Here is a 14,478-nt window from a genome sequence, read left to right on the forward strand (position 1 = left end):
CAGGAATCTACTAGACACGTGACAATGAGAATAGGTCAGGTCTCATGTAAGTCTAATTTATAGCAAGCTGTTAGATCTGCTGCTTTTTTTTAGTCCAGAGAATAATTCTTTATCCCTTAATGACATTACTAAGCCCACATCCAAACCTGAGCAGAACGTATTCCCTGGTGAGTTTGAAAAGGGTTTATTTTGTAAGTATGTGTGGTTTTTTTTGCAGGCCCATTGCTGGGGATCTGTGGGATCAAAAACGCCTGAATACTTTGTCTTTCTTTTTTTTTTTTTTTTTTTTTTATTCAGGCAAACGGGGATCATTGGAAGGAATGGGATCCTGCATGGTCAGGCATAGGGAAATAAACCTGCTCAAGTGTAAATGGGGAGGGGGGGGGGGGGGGGATAATTTGTTGGGTTTTTTAATGAAACGCAGAACAGTCTGATTTATTTTTCATTATAACTCTTGTGTGTGTTTAGGTTTCTTTAGAATCAAATGACTCCTATTTTCTCTTTTTCTACTAGTAAAAAGTAGTCTAATATTGGTTGAACTTTCTGCTCTAATAGGCCCAGTATTATGGTGAAATTGGTATTGGCAGCCCTCCACAAACCTTCCTGGTGGTATTTGACACTGGCTCCTCTAATCTCTGGGTGCCTTCCATCCACTGCTCCTTTTTTGATGTCGCCTGTTGTAAGTAACTTTACTGTGACTTTTGTCTAATATACTTGTTTATTAATATTATAATACATGATGTATACACCGATCAGCCATACCTTTTTATGGCCACACACCTAAGTTTAAGTAGGCCCGTCTTTTGCCACCATATCAGTCCTGACCCATCAAGGCATGGACACCACCTAGACCTCTGAAGCTATGCTGTGGTATCAAGCCATCAGTTGCAGATCTTTTAAGTCCTGTAAGCTGCAAGTGGATCTCCATGGATCCGACTTGTGTGGGGTTTTTTTTTTTCCAGCACATCCCACCTATTCTATTCTGGATTGAGAATCTGGTCAACGCCTCCAAACTCGTGTTCGTCAAACCATTCTTAAGCCATTTTTGGAGTGTGTGAGGGCGCATTCTTCTCCTGCTGAAAGAGGCTGCTGCCATTAGGGAGTGCTATTTAAATTAAGGGGTGTACTTGGACAGTAACATCCACATGAATGACATGACCAAGGTTTCCCAGCAGAACATTGCCCAAAGCATCATACTGCCTCCTCTGGCTTGCCTTCCTTTCATAGTGCATCCTGGTGTCATCTCTTTCCTAGGCAAGCGATGCACATGCACCTGGCCATCCACATGATGTAAAAGAAAACATGATTCATCAGGTCAAGCCATCTTCTTGCATTGCTCTGTGGTCCAGTTCTGATGCCCGCGTGCCCATTGTGGGTGGTTTTGACTGTGAACACAGGTCTGCAGCTACGAAGCTCCATACATAACTAACTGCAATGCCCTTCTTCCTTCTTTTTTTTTTTTTTTTTTTTTTTTTGTCTGCTTTCCACATATCAACTTCAGGCACAACTTGCTGATTAATATATCCCACCCACTTTCAGATGCCATTGCAATGACCTAATCACTGTTACTCACTTAACCTGTGGGGTCATAAAGTTATGGCTGATTGGTATATAGTGCCAACAATTTTTGTAGCGCTTTAAAAAATGAGGACAGACCTTCAGTTACAATGCAATTCAATACAAGAGGATTAGGAAGGCTCTGCACATGAGCGCTTACAATTTAAAAGGGAGGGGCATGTGATATAAAAGTTAATAGCCGGGAGATACAAGCTAATTGAGAATATAAAAGTACAATTTTTAGTTGGAAGTGGTACATGGGCTTCCGCAACGATTCCCAAAAGTCATTTTTGTACTACTTTTGGCGACTTTGCAGCAACCTGCAAATGTCTCTGAAATCGCCCCCAAAGTTGGGACTGACATGCGGGAATGTAATTGTGCGAGTCCAGCTGAGGTCGCATGATTTAATTCCTGCTGTCAGTGTAAACCTGGGCTGAAGGACTGACAAAACTTCTCTGCCTGTCTTGGCTAAAGCTGAGCATACACCAACAGATTCCTCCGTCCACCTTGGATTTCTCGGCTTGTGTTTGGACAGAGGCTGTAGCCACTGGTAGATGGAACATTTACCAAGATTTCACTTTGACAGATTTACTACTTCTGCTCTTTAGATGTAGGTAGTGTGGGTGGGTGGCTGTATAGTTTAACAACCTCCATTTTCATAGTCATACCACAGCTTTCTGATTTTAATAAAAGGGCCCTCTCAGTAATATCGGTCTTTGTTTTTTTAGTAGCCTACCTGGACCGCACAGTAGCCGTCTTCAGAAGTAGAGCTCAATGGGCTTTTGTTCCCTTCAAATGCATTTTGCTTTTCAATATGTTTATGCAAAACTCATTTGCAGCAGGTCAAATGCATCTGAATGTTCTCATAAGCATCTCAAACTGATTCCACTGCCACAAGTTCAAAGCCCTCTAACACAGGCCTTTAGTATGAAAACGCTGCCCCAGCAACCGGATACTTGCTTTTAATGTGAAAAATTGAGTCTGAATGCTGTTTGGTTTATATGGACAGATTGCTGTGTTTAAACCCTTTGTATCCGGAGCAATCTCCTTCTTTTTTTTTTTTTTTTTTTTTTTTAAATAAGCTTTATGATATGTTTATGCTACTGTTTATCAAATTAGCATTTTCAGGAAAAAATACACAATGAATTTTAGTGCACAGAAAAATAATATATTACTTAAAGTATAACTAAAGGCAAAACTTTATTTTCGTTTTAGATAAAGTGGAGAGGAATAAGAACACCTGACAGTTTCTTTTACTGTCTGTGCCCCCGTTAAGGTGCACATTTTGGGTTGTCCACCAAAAAGTAAAAGAGGGGAAATCTTCCTATGGAGACCTGGGGGTCCCCTAAAGAATTCCACTAGTTTGCAGGTATTTTCTCACTTCCTGTTTAGCTATGTGACAGGAAGTGATAGGAAATCTCCACATTGGGAGGGGGGAAAAAATCTGACAGGGGTTATAACCCACCATTGCTCTATCCAAAATGAGGGGGGGGGGTTAAAGTAGAACTATAGACAAAAGTAGAAGTTAATCTTAAAACTAACTCTCTAAATCTACTCGCAGCCCCATTCTAAGACTAACCTATCTAGCCCTGTGAAAAACAAATCGCTATACATACCTTTTCTGTGTGAAGGAGTGTGCGGAAGAAACAGCCGACAACGGAAGCCCCATAGCAAGTCTATGGGTGATGTCACTTCCCAAGCATTTCCCAGCTGTTGTTGGCTGTCTCTTCAACACAGCATCTGCCGCTGGAGACCGGACCCGCTTCAGAAAAGGTATGTTTAGCAATTTTTGCTTTACAGGGTTAGATAGGTTAGTCTTAGAATGTGGCTGTGAGTAGATTTGGAGTTAGTTTTTGTCTGAACTTCCACTTTGGTTTTTTTTTATTATTTTTTTTTGTAAAATTATAAAAGGTGGATGTTGCTTCGCCCGTGAAATGTATTTTTTTTTTTTTTTACAACTATGGTCACCAAAATTGTCCATAGGCAACACTTTTGCAATCTGTAAAAATAAGCTGCGCAATAAATTGATCCCAATAAGCTATGTGCCGTTGAAATCAATCAATGGCATCCCAATAGCCCAAAATTGAGATAAAGTGAATGTGATATCAATGAAAATGAATATTAATCAAAAATTCACCCCCGTATCAATACTGCTGCACCAATCACTGCACTGATGCAAATGAATAGTCCAATAGGATAAAAGTCCCAATCAGAAGTCAACAGGTTGAGTGCTTGAAAACTTAGGCGTCTTCAAATGCTGACCAATGTGTTGGTGTTCTCAAGTCCTCTATAAACAAGTTGGTGACATCAAACCACGAGACACCCAAGAATAGGGCTGTATGTCGGATATAAAAAGGGATCCTACACCTCCAAAAAATCTGCCGCTTACCAGAAGATTAGATCCCAACAAGAGATCAGTAATTGCGGATGACCTATACCCCAGCCAGGGTCTCTGTTTGACTCTGTCAGATGGCTCTGCACCTTCAGTGGGTCTGTCCTCAATCACTCTCACAAAATCATGATATGCTCTTGGCCCGATGAAAAGGGAAAGCCAACATAGCGTAACCCAGCTTAAAATATTTAATAAAACAATAGAAAAATGCACTTACAATAAAAGAAGATAAATTTGCGTGTGAATGTTGTGTTGCCGGCAAGCTCTCGCAGCCCGTTCCTTCCGGGACCTTGCGTTAACGTTGTGGTGACGTCAGCACGCCGCTCCTCCCCACTTTTACAATCCCATAGGATTACTTTTACTGGCTATCTGGGAACAAAATGGTAACAATGCTTATATCTGCTTCTGAAGCTGGGAGCTTAATTTACCCCCTTGGGTTAAAGCGCATTTTTAAACGGCCTCAGGGATGGTAAACTGTCCATAAAGCACATCGGCAGTATTTTTTTTATGATGTTTAACTTAAATATTGTAGCGTAAAACTACCAAAGCATTGTCATGAGTTTTGGATGAGGTTTTACTTCCTATAAAACATTTACTAGCCATATTTCTCCTTACCAGGGATACACCACAAATATGACTCTTCCAAATCCTCCACGTATGTGAAGAATGGTACAGACTTTTCCATCCAGTATGGCAGCGGGAGTTTGTCGGGATATCTCAGCGAGGACACCGTGACGGTCAGCTTCTTTGGAGAACTTCTTATATGTTTTGTCTAATTCAGTGTACAGCATGGCTTTGTAGGTCTAAGTAGTCAACCATATCACTAGGAAATAATGCTCTGGTGAATTGTTTCCTTGGTCAGTATATACTGACCTGCAGAATGTCAATACTACAGGGTCTGTTTTCTTGTATGTTAGGCATGTTTTGAACATGCATTATAATAAATATATATATATATATATATATATATATATATATATATATATATATATATATATATATATATATATATATATATATATATATATAATATTTTTTCTTTTCTGCTCCAGATTGGAAACCTGGCCGTGAAGGGTCAACTTTTTGCAGAGGCTGTAAAACAACCTGGCATCACTTTCGTAGCGGCAAAGTTTGATGGCATTTTGGGAATGGCATACCCACGAATATCTGTAGATGGGGCTCCTACTGTCTTTGATGACATCATGAATCAAAAGCTTGTAGATACAAATGTGTTTTCTTTCTATCTGAACAGGTAAGGGTCATCTGTGGACCAGGGAAACTGTTCATTTTTATTTCTGTGGCTGAACAAAGTGACTGTTTATTAGCAATTGATGCCGAACTCCAGGCAGAGCAATTATTCTATTATTACATTGGCAATGCCTTGCCTTACTAGAGTTTCTTTATTGCTTTTATCAGAAATGCAGCAGAGAAGTCCATAAATCCTTTTAGAAGGTATCTGAAATGTAGCAGCAGAGCAATGAATTCCATTTTTAATAGCCGCCGCTAACTTCTCTCCATCAGCAGGCGTTGCAGGCTTGCGTCATCCTCGTTGCTTTTGGGAGGTGGAGTTGGCCTCTTGTTCTGACTGTTTATTTCCCTGATTGGTCGCTGCTTTCTATGCCTTAAAGGGGTGGTTCCCCCTAAAACAAATTTCTAACAATACATTCGTAATACTGCTTACACTGCGGGTAGGCTGGCTTTTGTTTTGTTTTTTTAGTACATACCTCGATATCGCCGTTTCGTCCCTTGGCGGTGGGCGTTCCTAGTTGATTGACGTTCCGACGGGCACATACGTGACGTCACGACTTTCCGAAAGAAGCCGAACGTCGCTGCGCAGGCGCCGTATAGAGCCGACTCTATACGGCGCCTGCGCAATGACGTTCGGCTTCTGTCGGAAAGTCGTGACGCGCAGTATGCGCCCGTTGGAGGAACGTCAATCAACTAGGAGCGCCCACCGCCAAGGGACGAAACGGCGATATCGAGGTATGTACTAAAAAAACAAAACAAAAGCCAGCCTACCCGCAGTGTAAGCAGTCTTACGAATGTATTGTTAGAAATTTGTTTTAGGGGGAACCACCGCTTTAAATCTGCGCTGGTCAAGCTGTTCTAATTGGCCCGTGCGATGCACGGAGCCATGGCAGAAATGACATGCAGCACTAAACAGGACCCTTCCACTTCTAACAATAACAAGGAGTTTGGGTGATCTTAATGGCTTCACAAGTAAATTAACCACTTTAATACTGGGCCTATTCTGGCACTCCTCTCCTACATGTAAAAATCATGTTTTTTTTTGCAAAAAAATTACTCGGAACCCCCAAACCACCATTTTATTCCCCTAGGGCATGGGTCTTCAAACTACGGTCCCCCAGTTGTTCAGGAACTACAATTTTCGTCATGTCTGTGAATGTCAGAATTTTACAATGCCTCATGGGATGTATAGTTCCGCAAACAGCTGGAGGGCCGTAGTTTGAGCATCCCTGCCCTAGGGAATAAAATGGCGGTCATTGCGCAAATACCGTGCAAGATAAAAAGTTGCAATCATTTTTCAAACTCCCCCTTTTTTTTGGAAATGAATTAAAAAAAAAAAAAAACGGTAACATTAGCCCAATTTATTTGTATAATGTGAAAGATGTTAATAGTAAATAGATACCCAAAATGTTGCGCTTTAAAATTGCGCACACATGGAATGGCGCCAAACTTCGGTACTTAAAATAAATCTCCATAGGCGGCACCTCTGCAACAGGATGTAATCGGCAGTCTTAACTTGAGAGTGTAAGTTGAGACTGCAAACCTAAGACAGTTTGAGTATGTTGGCTGTCTCGACAGTGTAAATTGTGATCTCCCAACATATTCAAAGACCCCTTTCACACTGGTGGCGCCCATAGCGTCAGCCCCGCTAGTGGCTGAGAAAGGGTTAAAACTGACCGCAATGCACCGCTACAGCGGCATATTGCTGGCAGTACGGCAGAGCTGCCCATTGATTTTAATGGAGCGCATTAACAGCGGTGAGTCTACCGCAGCTAATGCTCTCCAAAGAAGCTGCTGGCAGGACTTTTCCTGACGCCCTGCCAGCGCACCGCTCCAGTGTGAAAGCCCTCGGGCTTTCACACTGGAGACAATAGAGCAGCTGTTTTAGGGTGGATTGCAGGCGATATTTTTAACGCTTTAGCGCCTACAAAACGCCCTCAGTGTGAAAGGGGTCAAACTGTCAGCATCAACATACACTGCACAGTTGCTTTTGCCATATACTAGCAAACTACAGGTCTATCTAAATCTGATTTAAAGTTTACTGAGCCCTCATGAGGGGGGTGTGCTTTGGGCCCCTGAAATGTTTACTGTGTTTTGTGATGTTACTAAAAGTGGTAGTACAACCACTTTTACCTACAGGAAATCCTAGATTACGGCTTACCTGTAGGTGCTGGAAATATCTCCTAAAACTCTACGGTTTAGGAGATATTTACAATAGAGCCATGTGCTGATGCCTACGGGGCACTTTAGAAACTTGCCATTTCTAAAGGGGATCATACTGTGACTGGCGGCTCCCACGCGTATGCGTGGGATTGACGTCACTCCTGGCAGTCACAGAGCCGAGTTTCTTGGCCCCCGGAAAGAAGAGGGGTGAAGATGGACGCTCGCTGCTAGTGGGGACAGTGGTGACATCGCAGGCTTCGGTTTCAGGTAAGTGATGCATAATAGCCCATTATGTTTTACCTTTGCAGGGAAGTAAAGAGGAAGTAAAACCCATCTGGGTTTACTTCTCTTTATAGGGTTACTAAACCCAGTAATATGAAAAGTTTGTCTGCCCCCCCCACACACACAGTGCCCACGGCTTATAAATCTTCTTTTTACGTTTAAAATATTGCCACAATATACCTTATTCACTGATCTGTATACCTTGATTACATGATGAACTGCAGAATTTCTCCAGTGCTGAGAGTTCAGGTGGGTGGAGATTTTCCCTGCAGCCTGTATACACACACCACATGTGTGATCCCATACATACACATATTGGGGCCAATTTAGACAGGATCCAATTAACCTACCAGCATGTCTTTTGGAGTGTGGGAGGAAACGAGTACCCGGACACATGCAGGCTTATGGAGAACATGCAAATTCCAGGCAGGTAGTACCGTGGCTGAGATTCGAAGCGGCGACTCTAGTGTTGCTAGTGCTAGCCTGTTAGCCGATGTGCTGCCCCACAATGCTTTTGTTTTTGTTTTTTAAGTGACTTGCATAATAATAATAATGTATGGAGACCTGAATGAGTGGATGTGTTTGTTTTTGAATATTAAAAATGAATTAAATAGCACTGCAGTGTAGTACCACTTTAAGAACCATTAAAGCATTTTCAATTCTATTGTTTTGGCATGGCACTCCTTTTTATTTTTATGCTTTTAATGACCACTTGCTATGGGTGGAGTTGTCACGGAATTGCCAGCGCCTCGTCTCACTGAGGTGACAATTAAGAAGCAATTCTAACATGCCTGAATAATTGTCCCTGTAGTGGTCTGAGGTAGTTAGAGGCACGAGACTCTCCCCTTTTCTCATTTCTGTGTGGTGCCTCTGGGGTCTCAAGACCATTATCGCAAATGAAGCTTCAGACATTTCTGTAGATGTCGGTGAGCGGAGGGATGTGAACATCTGCAAATCGTATAAGATTTGTTGATTTTATTCTGTACTGCTAAGTCAGATAAACTTAGTTTTCAAATATAAAATCCTTTAGTAGGTGTAACAAGATATGTTATACAAATGACAATGATTTCTACTCTCTCCCATGATCCTTTTTTCTTTAGAAATCCAGATTCTCCACCAGGTGGAGAACTGCTACTTGGAGGCACTGACCCTAAATATTACACTGGAGACTTCAGTTACATGAATGTAACCCGCAAGGCATACTGGCAGATTCGTATGAACAAGTAAGTAAAAGCAATCATTTATTTGAGCTGCGTGCTAGTTGATGTGAAGATACCTTATAATGAGAGAATGGATGTGAACAAGCCTAGGATTATGGGTAATAAAGGTGTGGTAACCTAAGGAATTTGTATTCTCAAGTGTGGTATAAAGCGGAGGTTCACCCTAAAACATCTATGTATCATTACATGTAGCATACTTGCGTCAGCTACAGTATGCTGGTATATATATATATATATATATATATATCACACACACACATATAATTTTTATCGCTGTACATATCGTATAGTTCATTTTCTTTTCTTACTCCTGCGGGGAATAGGCGTTCCTATGAAGAGGCGTAGATGATTGACGTGCGGAAAAGGCGAGTCACGCGTTCCGAAAATAGCCGATCTGAGACTCTGCTATGGTACAGCGCCTGCGCAGTCAGCTCTGCACGGCTCCTAGTCTGTGCGCAGGCGCCGTATCCCAGATCGGCTATTTTCGGAACTCGTGAGGCGCCTTTTCCACACGTCAATCATCTACGCCTCTTCATAGGAACGCCTATTCCCCGCGGGAGTAAGAAAAGAAAATGAACTATACAACGGTATGTACAGCGATAAAAAAAAAAATACCAGCATACTGTAGCTGACGCAAGTATGCTGCATGTAATGGTACATAGATGTTTTTTAGGGTGAACCTCCGCTTTATGAGGGATGCACACGTTTATTAACCAACACAAGGCAAAGCAGGCCTAACATCCTTCAAGATTTCTTTTTCCCCCTCCTAATTTTATTTATTTTTTTCCAAAAGATCACCCTTGCGATCTTAACTGGCACATGAACAAGTATTAGTATAGCATGTGGAGGATCCAGACTATATTTTATATTGATGTATAAAGGTCTGCTTTATTACCAAGGCAATGAACCCATCTTAAAGTGGAGTTCCACCCGAAAATTAAACTTCCGCTTTTCGGATTCCTCCTGCCCCTATGGTGTCAGGTTTTCATGGTAAAAAATTGCCTGGTCGGGAAGTGGGGGAGAACCTTGCGGTGCTGAAGTCTGTACGACAAATCGTTTTTATTGCTCCGCTCGCGTATATGTGAATTGGATGCATTTTGAACCACATCTGATTCACACGACATGAACCAAACCGGCTTTCTATGGAGTCCTTTTCCTTTTTATTTCTGAGCACTGCAATATGAGTGAGATGAGAATTCCAGGCTTATTGCCGTATATGGATTTTGAAGATGAATTCAATCATGAAACAAAAGTGTGTGCTGCTTTTTTTTTTTTTTTTTTTTTTTATATTATATATATTATTCTTCTTTAAAGGGCACCTATCATAAACGTATGTCAAATGTCTTTTCTAAGCTCATTCTGATGATGTTGGCTGCAGCTTTTAATAATTTTGAGTTGCTGACTTGTAACACAAATGCAGCAAGAGAAGTAAGATTTCCTGATGGGAGTCTGATGTTTGTTTACTAAAGCTGGAGAGTGCAAAATAAAGCTCACTTCTGCATATAAACCAATCGGCTTCCAAGTTGTATTGCCTCAGCTTAATTGAACAAGCTGCTGTTAGAAGCTGATTGGCTACCATATACAGCTGCACCAGCTTTAGTAAATCCACCCCTATGACTCGTCTATCAATGCTATAACCTTTCCATCATGACAGGTTTCCTATGAACGCTGGTCCATAGAGAATGTCACTGTTGTAACTGGAGAGAACTACAATGAGACTCATCCCTGGTATGGAGCCAGCAGGCCGTTGTCTGTCCAGTGCTTGCATGTTTGCTGTGAACTTGTCTTTCCATATGGCAGAATATTGATAGGGCCAGTTCAGCTGTAATGCGGGTGGAGCCTGCCTGAGTAATAATGTTTTTCTCTCTCTCCCCTGTAGTGTAGGGGTCGGAGGTCAGCTCAGTCTGTGTAAAGGTGGTTGTGAAGCAATTGTGGATACCGGGACCTCCCTGATCATTGGCCCACCAGCAGAAATCGATGCACTGCAAAAAGCTATTGGAGCTCTGCCCCTGATTCATGGAGAGGTGAGTGCTTGTCTGTCAATGGGTGTGCAAGTTATAAAGTGTCACATTGTTGGTTGGCGGACTGTAGAGCATTATGCACTAATTTTCACTGGAGATTGTATTCTCCAGAACCATAGATGCCAGGAGAGCATAGCATGTGAAATAATAAATGTGTTCTTTTTAAAGCGGTATTAAACCCAAAACCAAAAATGTAACGGGGGCTTTTTTACCTGGTGATCTGGCAAGGAGCACATCACCAGTATTAGAGGGCTCCCACTCTTTATGATGGAGCACAGGGGGCACCCTTTTGGTGTGTGTGTGTGTGTGTGTGTGTGTGTATGTGTATATATATATATATATATATATATATATATATATATATATATATATATATATATATATATATGTATATATGTGTGTGTGTGTGTGTGTGTGTGTATGTATATGTATATATGTGTATATGTGTGTGTGTATGTATATGTATATATGTGTATATGTGTGTGTATATGTATATATATATATATGTGTGTGTGTGTGTGTGTGTGTGTGTATATATGTGTGTGTGTGTGTAAAAAAAAATCTGAAAAATGTAGTTATGACCCTTAAAGCGTTTGTTACCCCAACACTTCATATTCCTGATATGTTCTTTTGTATTGCTAGCTTTTATGTGGGATCCCTGCTATTCCTGCCAGTCTCTCTGCTTTCCTATTAAAAAACTGACCACACTAAGCAGAACACTGTGGTCAATTCTCTAGCTGTGCTGGGAACCGGTGTGCTGTCCTCTAATGATCATACTTGTCCTGACAGGCCCCCGCTGCACAGCTATTCACTGGGAAGCTCAGTGTGCTGCTACTTCTCCTCCCCTCAGCTCTTATGCAGCTGAGAACAGAGGCAATGTGATGTCTATACAAAAAGTTTTTTGCCTTTGATTTCTATTTTAAACTGAATGGATTGTTTTACAAGGTATCGTTTTTGGTTATATATATATATATATAATTTTTTTTTTTTTTTTTAATATAGCTAAAACTGTGAATGTTCATGTTTTTGTCAAAATAAATAGGAAGGTTCTGGGTTTAATTTCCATAAAGGAATGTTATGACTTATAAAACTAAAGTATTAAAATATTCTATTATTGTGCTTTTCTGCAGTATATGGTGATCTGTGACAAAATCCCCTCACTGCCTGTTATCACATTCAATTTTGGAGGAAAGGACTACAGCCTGACTGGAGAACAATATGTTCTGAAGGTGAGTATTTGGCAATGTTGAATAGCTATGAAGACAATTTGTGTTTTATACAGCCTTTGCATGTATTGCAATTCTAACACATTGTAGGATCTCTGTCTTCTTCCTATGACCCCCTGATGGTAATCCTGTGTTCTTTCTCAGGTCACTCAGTTTGGCCGCACTATGTGCATCAGTGGATTCATGGGCCTTGACATTCCACCTCCTGCTGGACCACTCTGGATTATTGGAGATGTTTTCATTGGCCAGTATTACACCGTATTTGACAGAGAAAATGACCGTGTTGGATTTGCTAAATCTAAATAATTCAGGCAATACATAAATGGAGCGTTCCATTACCTGCGCTTACAGACAGTACAAAGCATGTTACTGTGTTGGCACCTCCACACCTACCCATGTAAAAACTGGATTAGTCTTCCTCTCCTTCAGCACTGTGTGTGACTAGCACACAGGAGGTTCTGTCAGTGGCGGCAAATTCCCTAAAACCATCTTCCGTTACTTCCTAAATTGGCAGCACGTTTCAAAGGATAAGTTCATCTTTTAACAAAAAATAAATGCACATTTTTTTCAGGTAACATATGTGCATATATTATTTTGTTTCTGGAGCCTCTAAAGCATGGCACCAGAGATCAGCAGATTGCTGGTGCTATGCAGGTTTCCTGCAGACCTGTCAGTGTATCTGTGTGCCTGTATATCGTATGGGCAAGTAGAAATAATCTGACAGGAAGACTCCATGAACTACCACAGTGTCTTGGTAGTTCATTGAAAACTGCAAGCTGACAGCCACAAAGGGGTTTCCATTCACAGAGGACTGTGAATAAATGGAACGGCTGAAGCCCTGCTTAGCTGTGTATTTGTTAAATTGTGACCGCTAGCGGAGGGGAGAAGATCCCCGCTAGCTATCAGAGCAGGGGGCGGGTCCATTTGTAACATGTTGCCCCCTTAATATGAACTTATCCTTTAACTTGGCTGTTGCTGATACAGGTTTCCATTAAGGTAATCCTGCTGTAAGAAAACTGCTGTGGCTGGTGTTGCTCATCTTTTTGTTTTACTCTTAGGCCTCTTTCACACTGAGGAGTTTTTCAGGCGTTACAGCGCTAAAAATACTGCCTAAATACCGCCTGAAAAACTCCTGCCCAGCATTCTCAATGTGAAAGTCCGAGGGCTTTCACACTGAGGCGATGCGCTGGCAGGAGAGAAAAACAATCTCCTGCAAGCAGCATCTTTGGAGCGGTGAGAGGAGCGGTGTTTATATTGCTCCTTCCCATTTAAAACGATGGGAAACCGCGGTGATACCGCCCACTATGCGCCTCTGCAGAGGCGCATTGTGGGCGGTATTAACCCTTTTCCGGCCATTAGCAGGGATTAATACTGCACCGCTAGTGGCCGAATCCTGCGGCAACTCTGACGGTATAGCGCTGCTATTTTTAGCTGCTCTATACCGCCACCGCACCTCCGCTGCCCCGTGTGAAATGGGCCTTAAACTGACCAACTGGCTTCCGTGCTTTGAATGGCTGACCCAGAGCAAGTATACCAATAGAAAAGTAAGAAAATGCAATAAGTACTTGTGTAGATGTTTTGGGTCAGTGACTTGAAGTAAGAGGATCACCAAGAGAGCCAGGCAAATAGAATTTTCAAAATATGTTATCAGAAGCAGCTTTCATATATCTCTTGACAGGTACCTTCTAAGGCTGCATTCACACCTGAACGCGGCGTATTGTACCGCGATTTGCCGCGACAAAACGCATCGTAATTTAGCCTAAAATGATTAAACATTGTCGGCTATGCCGAACGCCGAAGCCGTCTGAAAAAAAGGGTCCGGGACTTGTTTTGAGCTTCAGGCGTACGGCGTTCGGCGTGGAGATGTGAACCATCTCCATAGCCGACAATGTTAAATCACCCCTCCAGCGTATTTCAGGCTGCAATAGCGTCGGGCGTAAAAACGCCTAGGTGTGAATGGAGCCTAATTGTCGTCTCATGTCATTTTCCCTGTTCGTCTTTCAGGACAGGTACTGTAGAGAGACACAGGCTCCTCCCCTCACAGGAAACACCGCCTTCCAATTAAGAATTTAAGCCTCATCCTCCCTCAGCTCCTCAGTTTATGGTGTTTCCTCCGGAGGGGAGACACCGCTGGGGGCCAAGGGCCAGACAGCTGGGGAAGCTGAGGCCAGTTTTCCTGAGAGGGGGGACCTGTTCTCCCTGGGCTCAGGGCTATTTTTTAAACGCATGGCGTCCTGGTTGACTGGGGAAGTCACTTACCCAGGACATCGCCGTGTAGCGTCCCGCGGACATTCCTGGGGTGGATTCAGCCGCGGAGGCCTATTCACTCAACGCACAGGGGTGGCGCTGCAGGCGGGGTGCACGCTCCC

The 14,478-nt window shown here is 42.3% G+C and overlaps 1 protein-coding gene across 1 annotated transcript in view; it reads left to right on the forward strand.

Moving 5' to 3' along the window:
- LOC120917295 (cathepsin D-like) overlaps positions 1-13,120 on the forward strand; it is a 28,659-nt gene extending 15,539 nt beyond the window's left edge. The window contains exons 3-9 of the mRNA XM_040328489.1: positions 556-679; positions 4,568-4,686; positions 5,002-5,201; positions 8,743-8,865; positions 10,742-10,886; positions 12,014-12,112; positions 12,254-13,120. Coding sequence (XP_040184423.1) covers positions 556-679; positions 4,568-4,686; positions 5,002-5,201; positions 8,743-8,865; positions 10,742-10,886; positions 12,014-12,112; positions 12,254-12,415 — 972 coding nt within the window. The 3' untranslated portion in view covers positions 12,416-13,120. The remainder of the gene's footprint in view (positions 1-555; positions 680-4,567; positions 4,687-5,001; positions 5,202-8,742; positions 8,866-10,741; positions 10,887-12,013; positions 12,113-12,253) is intronic.
- The last annotated feature ends 1,358 nt before the right edge of the window (positions 13,121-14,478 follow it).

The sequence above is a fragment of the Rana temporaria genome, chromosome 11 (genome assembly GCF_905171775.1).
Source record: "Rana temporaria chromosome 11, aRanTem1.1, whole genome shotgun sequence".
Lineage (NCBI taxonomy): Eukaryota > Metazoa > Chordata > Amphibia > Anura > Ranidae > Rana > Rana temporaria.